Source organism: Nicotiana tabacum, chromosome 6, assembly GCF_000715075.1.
Source record: "Nicotiana tabacum cultivar K326 chromosome 6, ASM71507v2, whole genome shotgun sequence".
Lineage (NCBI taxonomy): Eukaryota > Viridiplantae > Streptophyta > Magnoliopsida > Solanales > Solanaceae > Nicotiana > Nicotiana tabacum.
Genome location: NC_134085.1, coordinates 198,828,714 through 198,846,040, shown reverse-complemented (window position 1 = coordinate 198,846,040; position 17,327 = coordinate 198,828,714). Strand labels below are relative to the sequence as shown.

General features: G+C 36.6%; 1 protein-coding gene across 1 annotated transcript; it reads right to left on the bottom strand.

Moving 5' to 3' along the window:
* Nucleotides 1-2,206: 2,206 nt before the first annotated feature.
* Nucleotides 2,207-7,232, bottom strand: LOC107783434 (root phototropism protein 3). The gene is made up of 3 exons (XM_016604402.2): nt 6,915-7,232; nt 6,119-6,636; nt 2,207-3,164 (listed from the first exon to the last, which is right to left on the bottom strand). Exons 1-3 carry the CDS (start codon nt 7,129-7,131, stop codon nt 2,607-2,609), a joined length of 1,293 nt encoding a protein of 430 aa, XP_016459888.1. The 5' UTR covers nt 7,132-7,232; the 3' UTR covers nt 2,207-2,606.
* Between the last annotated feature and the right edge of the window lie 10,095 nt (nt 7,233-17,327).

Here is a 17,327-nt window from a genome sequence, read left to right as displayed (position 1 = left end):
GTCTAAGTTAACCAGGATTGGTTCCCAATATGGTTAACTTATTCTCATTAATTTGAAGTTGTATGATTCAATGTGTTCATGAGATTTGTTGTTGAAAATTATTTAGAAATTGGTCATATTTGCTGTATTTTGGTTGAAATTGATTAGGTGAATTGGTGATAGCTGATGGGGGTAGTTTGGTAATTTGCAGTACATTCAGGGGTAAAATGGTAATTTTAGTAAGGTCGGAGGGGTATTTTTGGAATTGAGCATTTGAACAATTATTTAATATAATGGGGGACAAGACATAAATTAGTGGGGAATAATATAATTCTTTATGTTAAGCATGGGGGACAAGATGTAATGGGGTGGGGTTGATATAATTGTTTAATATAATGGGGGACAAAACATTAGGTAGTGAGATTAAAAGGGGGATTAGTGGGAAGATAGTGAGTTTTTATGTTTAAAATATGCTTAAAGATGGTAATAAAGGGGGGGACTTGATCAGATTTTTGGAGAAGAAAGAAAAAAGAGATAGGGAGAGAGAAAAAAGGGGAGCTGAATTTTAAAAGAGAGAAAAATTTCGAAAATACTAAGATTCCAAAAATAAAAAGAAAAACATTCTGGAAATTCAAGAGAAGAATAGTATACACCTGATATACAATTTAAATATTCTGATATGCGGATTCAGAAATTAAGGGTTGAACATTAATTAGTCTTTCAAATCTGAAAAGATTCCCTTGACTTCTGTCCGTTGATTGTTGTTGGTGTTTCTGGATTTTTATCTTGAGTTTTAAAATCCTTCACTGGTTTCCCATTGCTGGTTGCTGGGTGTCGTTGTTGTTGTATGCTACTGAATTTCTGCTGATCTCACTTTTCTTTTGCTTCCAATATCAGGTACATAACTAACACGTTGATTATTGTAAACTGAAACATGAAGCATGTATACGAAAATGAAGAGTTGAAGTTCTAAATTTATTTTAATTATATTCTGAATTTTATTTGTATATATAAATTATTTAGCTTACTCTGATCAGAATCATGTAGCTGTTTAATATATATAGTGGAACATCTGACGATAGCTTAACGGACGAACTATCTATATATTGCCTAAAAATAAATAAATGGTGTAGTAACTTCGTCTAGTTAATTCGTTAGTGTTGGATGATTACCATGTCTCAAAAAGCACGTTAGTTCATCAAGCGAATAGACCATTTTGGAACTTGTAGGAATATTGTTTAGTTAAATACTATTGGTTAATTTCAGCATGTAAATGGTTTAGAATTAAAATTAGATTGCTAAGTTTTTTTTAATTTGGCAGACTGTGAACATGCCTAGTATAATGTAACTAGGTAGTAACATGTGAATAAGATGACACAGGTCTAGTTTATGCCATACACGTTGGGTCTGAGCCCGCATTGGCAACGGACTGTCCTGTTTGCCTCATTTTCAGATTTTATGAATCATATTCGAAATCCATCTATAACAACTCAAGCATGTAAATAAATTAAGACATTTTCTCTTTTATTTTGTAGAGACAAATTTAATAGAGAAAAATGTAGGCATTTTAGGACTGTCCTTTAAAAATAAATGAGATGAGCCTCGCCCAATAAAACGCACCAATTGTGGGGCCCTCAATAAATGTTTAATTGAATATTTAGAATTCGGGATGGACTGTTTAGTGAATTTCACTGCCTTCCCCAAAGATAATAACGCGTTAGACTCTTTAGGCGCGATTTAATTAATCTTACCTTCTTAAAACTCGGGTGCACATTTATGTGACCCAAATCCAAATCTCAACGGAATCGAAATGTGTCTCCAATCACGGGTACATTGATTGTGATGTAGTCCGAGATGCATGTCCATGACGTTGCAAATTCCTTAAAAAATAAGACTGAGATGAGCCTCGCCGAATAAAAATATAAAAATTGCGGGGCCCTCGGTAAATATTTGTTTTAAAATTGCTTAGACTTCGGGATGGACTGTTTGGCAAAATTCCACGGTCTTACCCAGAAATAATAATACGCTAATCGCTTTAGGCACGATTTTAATAATAATACATCCCTAAACTCGGGTGCGCATTTATGCGACCCAAATTCAAATCCCAAAATATTGAATAAAAATGCGTTCCGGATCGCGGGTGCATTTCATGTGACGCAATCCAACGACATGTTTTTAAACGATGTTCATATTCTTTTAAAAATATAATAATAAAAGCGGTAAAGAGTTAAAAATTTGCACATGAGCTCATAATTGTATAAAAATCAGATATTTAATCCAAATATGACAGTTGAGCGACCATGCTAGAACCACGGAACTCGGGAATGCCTAACACCTTCTCCCGGGTTAACAGAATTCCTTATCCGGATTTCTGGTTCGCAGACTGTAATACAGAGTCATTCTTTTCCTCGATTCGGGATTAAAATTGGTGACTTGGGACACCCTAAATCTCCCAAGTGGCGACTCTGAAATAAATAAACAAATCCCGTTTCGATTGTCCTTTAATTGGAAAAAACTCTTTCACCCCTCGCGGGACGGAAAAAAGAGGTGTGACAATAATTAGTTTTAGTTTTGCATTGATTGATAACCTGCACCTATTCCAAATTCAACACTAAAATTTTCTCTTCTCAGGACAAAGATTTCCTCCACTTGTTAGGAGCTCTGCCTCGAACAAGCCTAGTCTTCATATCCACAGGAGTTTGTCTTCCAATAAATCCCACATCAGTTTCTCTATCAACCTCTCCAAATTTATCATGCTTCACTAACGAAGGTACAATAATCTTCTTCCAACTGAAAAAACTGCTACCTCTTTTCTTTTCTTGTAACTTCTCAATCTGTGCTTGCATTGCCATACACTGACTCTGTAGCCTAAGAACATCTTCTTTTAGCCTCTTTATCTCCATCTGCTGAACGTTCATTTCGCGCTTTGACATACACCGAGCTGGAGGCTGATCATTAATCCCCGCGTTGGGGCTTCGGGTGCCACTTATAAAGGAACCACTCCAATCAATTTGCTGCTTGTTATTGTTGAGCTTGGTTTGTTCGGATAACAATACTTGAATTACTGCTCGCACAGGCAAACGTTCATTTTGTGCTGCATGTAGAGATGCCTCTGGCGATAGCTTTCTGCTATCAATCAATCTACATAGACCTTTCCTTTCTTGTTTCGTCACCCCGGGATGCGCCTGTCGATATAAATAATTTGCAGTATCAGTACAACTTATAGCCCGTTTGGCCAAAACTTCTAAAATCAGCTTATTTTGAGAAGTGTTTTTCTCAAAAATACTTTTAAAAAATGGTAAAGGGCTAAATATACCCCTCTACTTTCAAATATTGTTTACATGTACTCTTCGTTATACTATTGGGCTATCCATACCCCTACCGTCATACTTTGGAACAAAAATACCTTTATTGTCATACTTTGAAACAAAAATACTCCTATTTTGGATGGAGTGCCACGTGGCAACACCAAATTAAAGCGGCCCATTTCTTTTTTTACCTGATCCGTTTTTAAAAAACCCACAACCCGACCGCTATTTTCATTTTTTTCTAGTTTTTTTAAAAAAAAAATTAGTTTTAAAAAAACAAAAATATTTTGCTAAAAAACAAAACAAAAAAATTCTATTTTTACAAATTTATTTTTCCAGTTTTTACAAAACAAAATTCTTTTAAAAAACTGAAAAAATGAAGAAAAAAATATTTTTCAAAAGCGAAAATATTTTGTTGAAAATAATGTTTTCAGTTTTTAAAAAACGAAAATATTTTGTTATAAACACAATTTTTTTTTTGTAAAGGGTTTTAGCTTCTTTGGGTTCTATAAATAAAGGATTTTTTTATAAGGTATATGAAATTTTATTTAACATATGAAACGAAAAAGAAGGAAGAGAGTGGTGGGTGTGCATGTGGGGGGGGAGGGGGGGGGTTATATAGCAAAATTAATGTTCTATTTTTACAAATTTATTTTTCCAGTTTTTATAAAATAAAATTCTTTTAAAAAAATGAAAAAATGAAAAAAAAAAATATTTTTCAAAAGCGAAAATATTTTGTTGAAAATAATAATTTCAGTTTTTAAAAAACGAAAATATTTTGTTATAAACTGAATTTTTTTTTGTAAAGGGTTTTAGCTTCTTTGGGTTCTATAAATAAAGGATTTTTTTATAAGGTATATGAAATTTTATTTAACATATGAAACAAAAAAGAAGGAAGAGAGTGGTGGGGGGGGGGGGGTAATTTTGGGTAATATAGCAAAATTAATGTGTATAAATATGGGGATAAAAAGAGATAAAACAGAAAAAAAAAATATTTTTCGTTTTTTAACAAAATATTTTCGTTTTTTAAAATCTTAAAACATTATTTTCAACAAAATATTTTCGTTTTTGAAAAATATTTTTTTTCCAGTTTTTTAAAGAATTTTGTTTTGTAAAAACTGGAAAAACAAATTTGTAAACACAGATTTCTTTTTTAATTTTTAACAAAATATTTTTGTTTTTTAAAAACTGAAATTTAAAAAAAAAAAAAAAAACTGGAAAAAAAATGAAAATAGGGGTCGGGTTGTGGGTTCTTTTAAAAACGGATCAGGTAAAAAAATGGGTCGTTTTAATCTTGTGTTGCCACGTGACACTCCATCCAAAATAGGGGTATTTTTATTTCAAAGTATGACAATAGTGGTATTTTTGTTCCAAAGTATGACAATAGGAGTATTTTTGTTCCAAAGTATGACGGTAGGGGTATAGATAGCCCAATAGTATAACGAAGGGTACGAGTAAACAATATTTGAAAGTAGAGGGGCATATTTAGCCCTTTTCCGTTTAAAAAAAGTATTTTTGGTGAGAATAGTTTGTATTTGGCTAATTAATTAGAAAAGCACTTTTGAGCAGTAATTAGTGTTTGGCCAAACTTTTGAAAATTGCTTCTAACTTTATTTTTTTTCAAAAGTGTTTATCAGAAAAGTGCTTTTGGAGAGAAGCTACTTTTTTCTGATTCTCCAAAACTGCTTCTACTTCTCCTCAAAAGCACTTTTTTTCTTTCCAAAAGCTTGACCAAACACCTCAATTTTTGGCCAAAAGTGCTTTTGGCCAAAAAAAAAAGCTTGACCAAACAGGCTATTAATATGTTATAGCAGGTTATACCTTATCAGATTTGATATAGTACTTGTTATTGTAGATCAACTTAACATACAGACAGTGTAAAAATTATTTACATCCGTTTGTGCACAAAACATTAGCTTTATTTTCAGTACTATATCATTTAGGTACTAAACAATGTGTAGTTAAGCGCTAACAAACTATTAACACTAATTTATCTCCGCGACTTGGCTTGTACAATTTAAAGGAAAACATTTTCTTCCATGATTCATGACATAGACTGAAACAATAGAGACGTTCTAAAATTAGAATTACTAAAACAAGTGAAGATTATTGCTTCATTTTTCTCCTCAAACTCCAGGCAATACTTTTACCAAAGAGGTAATGAGCGGACACAAGAAAAGCCAAATTTAGGATAACAGTGGTGGTTCTGACTTTCTGTTTTGTGTGGAGAAATATCAACAATACTTGCACTGTTGTACCTTCTCTACTTGGACTTTTTGGCATTGGGAATCTCATAGTAGGGACAATGCCAAAACTCGTAACCTAATCTAACCAAATAGCTACTCGATCGGTCCTTTTCCTTTTTTACAACTAATAACCCACCTCCCCCACCATGCACTTTTGGTTGGGAAGAAAAATTCTTGTGACCAATTTATACTAATATAGTAGTAAGTCACTACAGCTCTTGCATATACAGCTACAAAACGCACTTAGCTAAATATGAAAAAAAATAATCGTGACTACACATTTTAGCCACAATAACTTCTTACATGGCATGTCGTAGCAAGAAATAGCGACTTACATGTTCCGTGCTAACGACTAATAACAGAAATTTTTGGGATGCAGCTATAATTGCCAGAGTCACCAAAAAGCCAAAATATTCTATCTATAAGGTAGATTAAGGTCTGCATACACACTACTCTCCTTATACCTGATCATTTATGAAATTATACTGGGTTTCTTGTTGGTGTAAGAAAAAGCCAAAATAAGTTGTGATTAAAGAATTAATGGTCATTAATTAAGGGCTAAGCGGAAGAAGATTTGGTACTTACTTTGAGATATGTGTCAATAGCTCTGTACAAGCCATCATCTGTAGCCCGAGCATGTTCAGGAAATGCACCAGCAAGAGCAACAAACTCCGACAATGTCAAGTTTGCATCAACAGCAGCTTCAGCTAAGTAATTATCCACAAGTTTTGCTACCTTAATTTGAGCTGTTCCACTTCTCACAGCTTCATCCAAATTCATAAACCTCTTAACCAACCTAAGAACAAGCTCAACATCTAGCAATGTCCCACACGTGTGACTAAATGACGGAATCATTAGCTCTTTCAAAGTAGCTTGGTCAAGTTGCCACGATATCCTTTTCTCCAGCTCGGCTCTGTAACTGGGTTCGACCTGAACCATGTTGGCAACCCTCAGCAGCCGCAAGAGGAAATTGCAAGGGATTGAATCTTTCTCCGGCGGCAGAATTCCTACCAAAGTTTCCACAAAGAACCTTTTTTTCATCCATAACGCCGTGACACTTTCCGGTGAGTCTTCGAAATTTTTTGGGCTTAACACTTCTGAACCTGTTGCAAAAATAAACTAAATTCATCGCAAAAAATGGATGAAGGGAGAAAGAGTGCAACATATACTTTCAGTATTAGCAAGGATCTTTAGCAGTAATACCTTTTGAAGTATCTTGCAAAACCAGAATTAAATTGAGCTACATGTACTAACTGGCGAAATCAGGAATGAACGGCGTTCAACATTAATATATATGTATAAAAAGTAGTACTGTAATACTTATTTGACATACATCACAATATGTACTAGACTAGGTACATGTGAGAATTGTTATAAATACCTTCTCCAGTAGAAAGGTCAGGAAGCCATTTAGAAGCATAGTGAGTAATAATTGAGCCAATAAGTTCAGGACGAACACCTTTGGCTTTAATGCCGGAAAGTGTTTTGACAAAGTAGTCCATGTCGAGGATACATGTGTCGTCGAACCAACATTCGGCCGAGAAATGAGTAGATTTGCCCGGAAAATTTATGGATTCCGGCAATGTTAGCTTCTTCATTTTTAGAGTTTATGTGGACAATGGAGTAATAGTAGCTGGTAATTCATATAGATGAAGAAAATTTCTGACCAGGGATTTTTTTCTTCTTGTTACATGAGGTTATTACCTCTAGTAGATAAAAATTTGTTAGGGGTGACACCACCACATAATGTTGACAAGGTTGATTTTATTAGTTTTTGACAAGAATACCCTTGGATGATGGTTTGTTTGATAGAGATTTGTGCAGAATTGTTCTTTACCTTTAGTGCCTTGAACATGGGTGACGAGTGAGAGGTAGAAAGGGAGGGATAAGAAATACTTCATCTGTTTTTTTTTTATGTGAAATGCTTTCTCTTTTAGTTTGTTTTACAAAAATATATTTTCTCCGTACCAATTATGTGGCTGAGTTTGGATTTCGAGAGTCGAACGAGTTTTTATTTGACCCTAATTTTTTCATACGTCTTTTAGATATTTTGAATTGTTAATTATTGTGACTTATAGTATTTTATACATAGTTTTCAAATATATAAATTTTATTTCAAAAGATTTTATGTTAGAATTCACAGTCAAAATTAAGAAGTTTGACTTTCGAAATCAGAGCTCTGCCACATAAATTGGGACAGTGGTGGTATTAATTTTTATTATATTTGAAATAATTTACTTTAATATTCTCATTTTAACCTTAATATATAATATACTTATATTGTCGCATAATTATCATAGCATGTTAAAATTATAAGTACCAAAAATCTTTTATTTCTTAAATTTGTTATCCAATCAAACATGTCATGTAAAATGAAACCAGAGAGCAAGACAGAGAGATTATTGAAAAGAAATACTTAGATACATAGGTTCATGTCATTTTCCTTTCTCATGTGAGAGTTTTATGAATTTTGTTCTCTATGCAGCAGAGAAGTAACCATGATATGTCACTACCCAACGGAATATTTGCATTAAATTTACTTGTCTTCCTTAGCTATCCCCACACCCTTGGCTTCTTTGTTTCTTTCTTATTTTGCTCGCTGGAAATTGGATATGATGTGCAAAACAAAGATTATAGTGATGGGAAGAGTACTGCGGCAATAATAAGTGGGGCTGCTGTTGATAATTAATATGACGTGAGAAAATTGAGAGCGATGAGGAACGAATGGACAATTATTAAACAGTACAAGGGGAGGTATCTACGTCTGCCTCATTTAGGACTATACGATGGTTCCAATCTGTATTCTGTACGAACAGTTTTGAACATGTGAAAACTTTTTTTTGGTTTCTTACCCGGTATTTGGTATCCGCATTGGAGCTCGACTATATCTGGATTCGCGTCGCATAGGGCCCCATTCGGAAGAAACGCTCCCTACCAAGGATTTTTCCATACCTAGAGCTCGAACCCGAGACCTCTAGATACTGATTAGTGTTGTGACTGAAATATTGAGTTTTAGTATTATTTTTTTGGGAACATAAGTCATCAAATTTTTAAGTAGTTCACGTTGTTATCTTCGCACAAGTATTCTGGTTCTAGTTTAGAAAAGGAAAGGAAGTTTCTAAGTTAGTTCACTTGATATCTTCTCACAAATTTACCGATGTGACTAAACTTACAAGTGCAGCAGTAAAATTGGATGGTAATCCTGCTATACAACATCTTGAAAAATTCTTTAATTTTGTCAGACCGTTGCTAAATCAAAAAAAAAATGGGCACCCTGTTCATTAAGCTATCACTGTGCACGAGATTCGAGGAAGAGTCGGATCACAAAAGTCTATTGTACATAGTTTTAATGCAAGAGGCTATTTCCACTGTCACACCTCCTTTTTCTACACCCCCGTAGAAGGGAGTATATAAGGGAGTTTTTCCAATTAAAGGACAATCGAAACGGGATTTATTGTTAAAAGATTCAGAGTCGCCACTTGGGAGATTTATGGTGTCCCAAGTCACCGATTGAATCCCGAATCGAGGAAAAGATTAACTCTGTTTAACAGTCCGCGAACTAGAAATCCGAGTAAGGAATTCTGTTAACCTGGGAGAAGGTGTTAGGCATTCCCAAGTTCCGTGGTTCTAGCACGGTCGCTCAACTGTTATATTCGGCTTAATTATCTGATTTATGAACCTATGTGCAAATTTTAGTTTTAACCGCTTTTATTTATTTTTAAAAGAAAATTGCAACGTTATTAAAACACGTCTCGAACCACGTCACATAAATGCACCCGTGGTTTTTGACATATCTTAACATCGTTGAGATTTGGATTTGGGTCACATAAATGTGCACCCGAGTTTAGGAAAGTAAATTATTAAAATAACGCGCCTAAAGCAACTACGCGCTTCAACTTTGCGAGGGCCATGAAAATTTATTAAATGACACGCCTTGATTTCTAAGGATCATCACAAGATTAATTAAACGAGGGCCGTGCAATTATCATTTTTGTTTGGCACGGCACACCTCAACTCTAATTTGAAGAGAAAGAGTTCAAATTATATTTCGAGGGCCACGAACTATTTGTGTTGTCTAATGTGGCTCGCCTGAATCTATTCGTGAAGAGTCTAGCTTAATTAAAGAAAGAGCCTGAAAGGACTCAAATGTGTTTTACGTTAAAGTTAAACTCAAGAACGGAGTAAGTAAACAAAAGTCCATTTCCATTTAAAAAAAACTGAGCCCGATTAACTAATTAAAACGATTTGGAAAAGAGAGGCCTAATTTTAAAGTAAAACTCAAACTTGGTTCAAAAAGCAAAACAAACAACAAGATACAAGGTCCAGCCTTTATTTGGGGCTTGGGCTTATCATGGGCCCAGTGGTCCTGTAGCGTTGTAATACCGCTGATTGTAAGCCTCATAGCAATTCAGCTCAGGCCCAACAAAAGCAACCCAATCTTAAGGAGTATAGCAACATTTCCAAAATTGGAGACTTAAAATCGAGAACCATTCACAACATAAAAAGCATACAATTTAGATTTATAACAATAGCTAACCCACGACAGGTCTTAACTAAACAAGTAACAAAAAAGTGTCACAAAATCAAGGCATCATCTGAAGTAAAGAAAAATTCTGATTAAGTCCGATTAGCTCGATGACAACAGATGTACCACATTTTCTTCTCTATTCAAGGCTCAAACTATCTTATGATCAGCCGCCAACTCCGTTCCTGAAAATTAACAAGTACCCAAAATGAATTGAACACCAGTCATGCAGCAAAACTATATGAAACAAGAAACTAAACTGACAATCCATTTCATTTCTGAATTTGGCTATCTAAACATGTATCAAATAGTGGGGCATTCTGATGGTCTAAAACACTCTTTTCAATTGAACACATGCTCAAAAGTGGCTTAAAATCTGCTTCACCATCCATGTCCAAACAGAATGCTACTTAACTAAAATTACAGCAAAACTTAATGAACTAATACGCATAGCAATTCAAGTGCAGCACATTGCCATTACATTAATTTATAAGATCTGATTCTCAAGTTCAATACCATGTTCAAATTGCCAACAACTAACTAGGAGAAATATAAAACAAAAAGAATCAGAGACCACAGAAATAAGGCCAAGCTATGAACAAATGACTTAAAGTTAAGCTTCAAAATCCCATTTCCATTTCACTCTTCGACTTGAATATCACATTACAAGTTTCAGAACATGTACCTGAAATTGGCAAGGAAAAAGAAGTGAGGAAGCAATAAACAGCAGCAGCTCAGTAATCAGGAAACAAAGCAAGGAAAACCAGCTTGATTCAAGCAATGGAACAGTAAAATCAGACTCCAAACAACTTCAAACCAGCTTTCCAAAACCAAAAATCAAGCCATTTTCAACCAGGCCCAGAATCTAAGCTCCTAGGAGTTCTATTTCATGAACGGGATCAGAACTTCAACACTTAAATAGAGTTTTGAGCAATTTTTCACCGAGAAAATGCAGCACAATCAGTGTTAAAAAAAATTATCCCAGCCAGCTCAGTTTTTATGATTTCCAGAATTTTTCCTCTCAAAAATCTCTGCCTTGAAAGGCAAGAAAGACTGACTTTATAGGCAAGACAAGTAGGGCAGCCTTAAGGGATCAATTTTTGCACTTAAAACCTTCTGAAATTTTCATTTTCGCTTAGGTATCCCTCTTTTAAATCTCAAAATATCAAAATAGTCCCCCTCCCCAACTTCCTAGAAGCTTCCTAGTTAGTTAGAACAAGATTCCCCTAAGCCAAATTCCTAAGCCACCCTTTTAAAACTCTGTTATTACCTCTGAAAACCATATCCAAAAAATGGGTCAATAACCCAAACCAATTTGGACGGGCTGCTCTTTGCCAAATGGACCAGAGACAACCCAAAGCCCAAACGAACACTTATCTACTTGAAGAGAAAATCTGCAAGCCATGATAACATGAAATGATTTCAAAGCAACCGACTTAAATTACTGATCAATTAACACGACTAGGACGGGAATTAACTAAGTTGAAATAACCTAATTTAAACTAACTTGGGTGATTAAACAGAAAGGAAAGATCGGAGAATTAGCCATGTTATTAACACGACGAACTAAAGAAATCAGAAAACAGGCTTTCACGAAGAAGAGAAAAACAGTAAACAGAAGACCAATTTAAACTCGAAAGATTAATCGAGTTTCAGCCAGATTAGTATAAGAAAACTAAGCTAAAGAAAAAGGGAAGGAGAAAGAGAATAAGACAGTAAAAGAAAGAGAAGACAAGAGGAGAAAGGAGCTTACCGATTCAGACTCGAAATCTATCGGAGACACAGGACCTAACAGAACTAATGCCGATCGTTTGAATCCAAACTTCAAAACTCGAAGAACCGTGTCCTATGACCATGCATGTACCAGGTCCGATAGAAAATGATTTTTGAACTTTCAGGGCTCGAACTCAGATTTGGGATTCAAGAAGCTCCGGCAAGATTTGAGGGAAATGAAGTGAGGATTTGGCATGAGGGGGTCGTGGTGGATATGTGGTGTTAATTTGGGGTCATTCGGGTGAGTTGGAGTTTTGGTCTGCCTCTTCGATTCAAGATTCGAAGAGTTCTGTTGGGATTCGAGGGAGGGGTTTTGGAGATTTGGGAAGAGGAGAAGGAGGGGAGTCTATGGCATTAATTTGGGGTCAATTGGAGTATCGCCGGCGGCGAAGACGATTTTCGGCGGGCGGTTCCGGCGGAGGCGATGAGGTCTGCGAAGGAGATGAGAGGGGTAGGGGGAAAGGATTCAGACATTTTTATATCAATCAGAACCCACTTCCAGGCTGTTAGATCAAATGCAATCAACGGCCCAGATCTCATGGTCATTTAAACGGGGTCGTTTGGATAAATGGGGGGAAACCGGACCGGGTCAGGGTCGGAATGGGCTGGTTTGGGACGGGTTAAAGGGAAATGGGATTGGGCTTTGGAAATTTTCAATGCCTTGGCCCAAATCTGGACTCTTTCTCCTTTCTTCCTTTTATTAACCTCTTTTTCCTTTTAAAATTCAAATTAAAAACCTCAATTAATTCTTAATCAAATTATCTTATCAAATTAATTCTAAATAACAATTATCACAAATAATTAAAACCAATTAAAAGGAGAAACTAATAAAATTCAAAAATTGAAAAAGTGCAAAGTAAACTATTTTTGTGATTTTTCCATTTTTGTAAAGTAACTAAATTACTAATTAATTTTTAAGAAAATGCAAAGTTAAACTCTAAATGCAAATTCAGCATATTTTTGTATTTTTCATTAACTAAAATGCACACACAAAATGCAAACAAATAACGGAACATGTCACGAAAATCCACAAAATTGCGAACACTGGAAGAAATTATTTTTTTTTTTTGAATTTATGGGAGTAATTCATATAGTTCAAAAATCACGTGCTCACAGTTGCCCCTCTTTGCCCGGAAACACGAAGAGTTTTCGTGCAAAGATAAGTGAGCACATACGAGCGATTTTTATCCGTTTGAATACTCCGTGGGAAGCATTTTTGAAAGAGTTGACCGCACCCTACTTCTGAGGTTGCCTACATATCTTTGGCTAAAAAGGAATCAGGTCAGTATAGTTCAGGAACGTCTGATAGCTGGGACTACCATGAAGCTGTGATTTCACTGTTGCTGTTACTGCTACTACTACTTACTACATCCCCTTATTACACCACGATAAAATAAAAAGTAACTAGACTATGTTATGATCTATACACTACAAAATCCTATCTGTAACTTTAGACTTGCTCCTGTGGTTCTAGTTGCCTTGTTGACTTGTACTCTCCTGATGCAATCCCTTTGTTTCTGCTTTGACTTGTAATCTGAGATGTTTTCCGCTTCTCCAGGTGGATGCCTGACTGCCAGCTACGCCTTGATGATGTTTTTCCTTTCTCCAATTGGACGCTTGATTGTTGAACTTGAATGTATTCCCTGCTCTCCAGGCGGGCTCCTGATTGCTGAACTTGAAATGTATTCCCTGCTCTCCAGGCGGGCTCCTGACTTAAAATTTGAAATGTACTCCCTTGTTCTCTAGGCGGGCATCCTGCCTTCGACTTGAAATGTGTTCCCTGGTCTCTAGGCGGGCTCCTGACTTCAACTTGAAACGTATTCCCTGCTCTCCAGGCGGGCTCCTGACTTCAACTTGAAACATATTCCCTGCTCTCCAGGCGGGCTCCTGATTTCAAAATAGACAAAGCAGAGGATTTGAAGGTTAAACTTAAATTGTACTCCCTTGTTCTCCAGGCGAGCTCCTGACTTCAACTTGAAATGTGTTCCCTGCTCTCCAGGCGGGATGCTGATTGCTAAACTTGAATGTATTCCCTGCTCTCCAGGCGGGCTCATGATTGTTGAACTTGAAATGTATTCCCTGCTTTCCAGGCGGGCTCCTGACTTCAACGAAATAGACAAAACGAAGAAAATTTTCTGCCCCAGTTTGGAGGTTGGGCACGGATGTAAGTGTAAGACGGATCACATCACCAAATATCAATACGAACTTGAAAGCTAAAACTTTGAATTGTAATCCCTTGTTCTCCAAGCGGGCTCCTGACTGCTAAACTTGAAAGTATTCCCTGCTTTCCGGGCGGGCTCCTGACTTCAACTTGAAAGTATTCCCTGCTCTCCAGGCGGGCTCCTGACTTTAACTTGAAAGTAATCCCTACTCTTCAGGCGGGCTTCTGACTTCAAAATAGACAAAACAAAGAATATGAAAGCTAAACTTAAATTGTACTCCCTTGTTTTCCAGGCGGGCTCCTGACTGCTGCGCTTGACTGTATTCCCTACTTTCCAGGCGGGCTCCTGACTGCTGACTTGAAATGTATTCCCTGCTCTCCAGGTGGGCTCCTGACTGCTAACTTGAAATGTATTCTCTGCTCTCCAGGTGGGCTCTTGACTTCAACAAAATAGACAAAAACAAAGAAAATTTTTCTGCCCCTGTTTGGTAGCTGGGCACGTATGTGAGTGTTAAACTGAATCATATTACTAAGAATTTGAAAGCTAGGTCCCATTATCCAGGGTGGTCCTGACAACTCTTAATTAAACGACAATTTTAAATCTAAGTTATATGTTTTAAAGACATGACTTCCGCTAAATCTTGTTATCTAAGAAGGTCTTAAACTACTCTCCATTATCCGGGAGGGTCCTGACAACTCTTTACTAAACGACAATTTTAAATCTAAGTTATATCTTCTAAAGGTGTTACTTCCGTTAAATTTTGTTATGCAAACCAGTTTTAAACTACGTCCCATTGTCCAGGAGGGTCCTGAAAACTCCTAATTGAATCCTATCTCAGACATGCAAACTCACAAGCTAACTTATATTCCTTTTGGGGTACATTTATACTAGATTGTGCTATTTCTGAACTTTAAACTATGTCTCATTTTCCAGGAGGGTCCTGAAAGTTTGCGGTCAAACCTGTCTGGTGCTTGCTTTTCCTTGCGGAGGATTTCTCCGAAACAAATGAAATTTTCTGCCCCTGTTTAATCAAAGAAAAATCTTGTCAGTTTTAAATATGGTGGTTGGTTGATGGCATTCTTTGCTGAAGGTCTCTCCGCTGCATTGTTTTGTTTTGACTGCTTCCCCGAACTGGCCCTGAACTGCTTGACTTTTCGACTGACTCTTAAAACCCATAACTTGAATGACCCGAGTGTTCTATCCCTGAACCGTTGTTTCACATCTCTGACCCTTTTAACTGAAGCTTTGCATCTACCATGAAATTACCAAATCATTTTGCCGATGGAACTCTTGCTGGCATTTTATCCCCCTTTACATCATGCTATCTTTGGTATGCTTTGGCCGCACTGTGCTTTGTAATCTTGAAGCTGGTAGTGAGCTTTGAAATCCCTTCTTATTTGCTTAAACAGAACTGACATTGGGAATATCTTAGAGAAATAAACCCAAAGAAATGAAATGCAATGACTTTCAGAGTTAAGGATAAGGAAGTCCAAAACTGGAAGACTATCTGAAGAGAAAAAGAAACCAGACTTATCTGAGTGGAACAGCTGGCACCAATGATCATGACATGCAATTTGGATTAATCGGCCCAATCTGTCCAACCAATCAACTTTCAGTTGCCATACTTTGTTGCCCCAGAATTTCCATAACCTGATTTCTTTACCTCAAATCTCGACCTTGTTCATCCTGCGGTGTCTTGAAAAGTTTTCACCAGCAGACCTCTCTCATTCCTTCATCTATCAACTCACTTTCGCCTTAAGGTGCCCGTGAGGGTTTTCTCCAATAAGACTCTCTCATTTTGATTTCTCTCAGCTCCCGTCGCCTTACGGTGCCCGTGAGGGTTTTCACCAATAAGACTCTCTCATTTTGATTTCTCTCAGCTCCCGTCGCCTTACGGTGCCCATGAGGGTTTTCACCAATAAAACTCTCTCATTTTTGAGTTTTTTTTTTCCGGTTTGGACTAAAGCGTTGCCCCTGACATGAATCACCTCTACCTGCTTGACTTGGCATTTCCCGAAGACTGATCGGAAGGTCTTTATTTGGACCGTAATGTGGCTTTCGGATGGGTTTAGAAAGGAAGGGTATAAAAAGCTCAAAACAATTTGATTGGGTTCAAATTTACAACATTTGGAATCAGATTTCTAATAACAACCACAACTTCTGCCCAAGTTTCTTGTTTGGGGACTTTTGGATTTTTACTTTGCTGGAACCGAACCGTGAGGCTGCCTACGTATCCTTAAAAGGAATCAGGTCGAACGTAGTTCATGAAATAGGAATTACTTTGTTGTTGTGATTTTCTCTTTTCTCTTTCTTTTCTTTCTCTTTTTTGCTTTCTTTTTCTCTTTTTGTTGTTTTTCTTTCTTTTTTCTCTTCATTCTTTTCTTTCTCTTTTTTTTTCTTTTTTTTCTTTCTTTCTTCTCTTTCTCTTTTCATTTTTTCTCTCTCTTTTCATTCTTTCTATCTTTTTTCTTTTCTTTCAATTTTTCTCTTCTTTCTTTACTTATCTTTTACGCTTGTGTTCCTGATATTTGTTACTGATTCCGAAAGAGGGGTATGAAAGAAAACAAATAAGGTTCAAAAGGGGTGACAAGGGATAAAGTGTTTGGATAGCAGAATAAAATGCCTTCGTCATCTTAATATTCGAAACGTGCCACATGCAAACAAGTACAATCAAAGAAAGAAATCATACATAGTATCTCTTGACTGCGTCAGAATTGATAGCCATTTCTACACATTTGCCTTCTACATCTGTCAAATACAATGTACCATTGGACAACACTCTAGTCACAATGAACGGCCCCTGCCAATTTGGGGCGAATTTTCCTTTTGCTTCAACCTGATGAGGAAGAATATGTTTCAATACTAGCAGCCCCACTTCAAACATTCGTGGAGGCACCGTCTTGTTGTATGCTCTTGCCATTCTCTGTTGATACAACTGGCCATGACAAACTGCTGTCAGTCTCTTCTCATCGATCAAACTCAATTATTCTAAGCGGGTTTTGACCCACTCCTCATCATCGATCTCAGCCTCCGCAACAATTCGAAGGGATGGAATTTTCACTTATGTGGGTATCACTACTTCAGTGCCATACACCAACAAATAAGGAGTCGCCCCTACTGAAGCACGGACAGTAGTGCGGTAACCCATCAATGCAAACAACAGCTTTTCATGTCACTGCCCAGAACCTTCCACCTTTTTCCGAAGTATTTTCTTTAAATGCACAAAATCAACCACCGCCTTCCTGGTTACAGACTTGAATGTTTTAGCCTCTACCCACTTGGTGAAATAATCGATGGCCACCAGAATAAACCTGTGCCCGTTGGACGCTGCTGG

What these genes read in the sequence shown, in the direction of transcription:
- LOC107783434 (XM_016604402.2), bottom strand. Translation starts at nt 7,131, where the DNA reads ATGAAGAAGCTAACATTGCCGGAATCCATAAATTTTCCGGGCAAATCT. An exon ending in TGACCTTTCTACTGGAGAAG is followed by an intron (nt 6,637 to 6,914) that starts GTATTTATAACA and finishes TTTTTGCAACAG; the next exon opens with GTTCAGAAGTGTTAAGCCCA. An exon ending in CTATTGACACATATCTCAAA is followed by an intron (nt 3,165 to 6,118) that starts GTAAGTACCAAA and finishes TTATATCGACAG; the next exon opens with GCGCATCCCGGGGTGACGAA.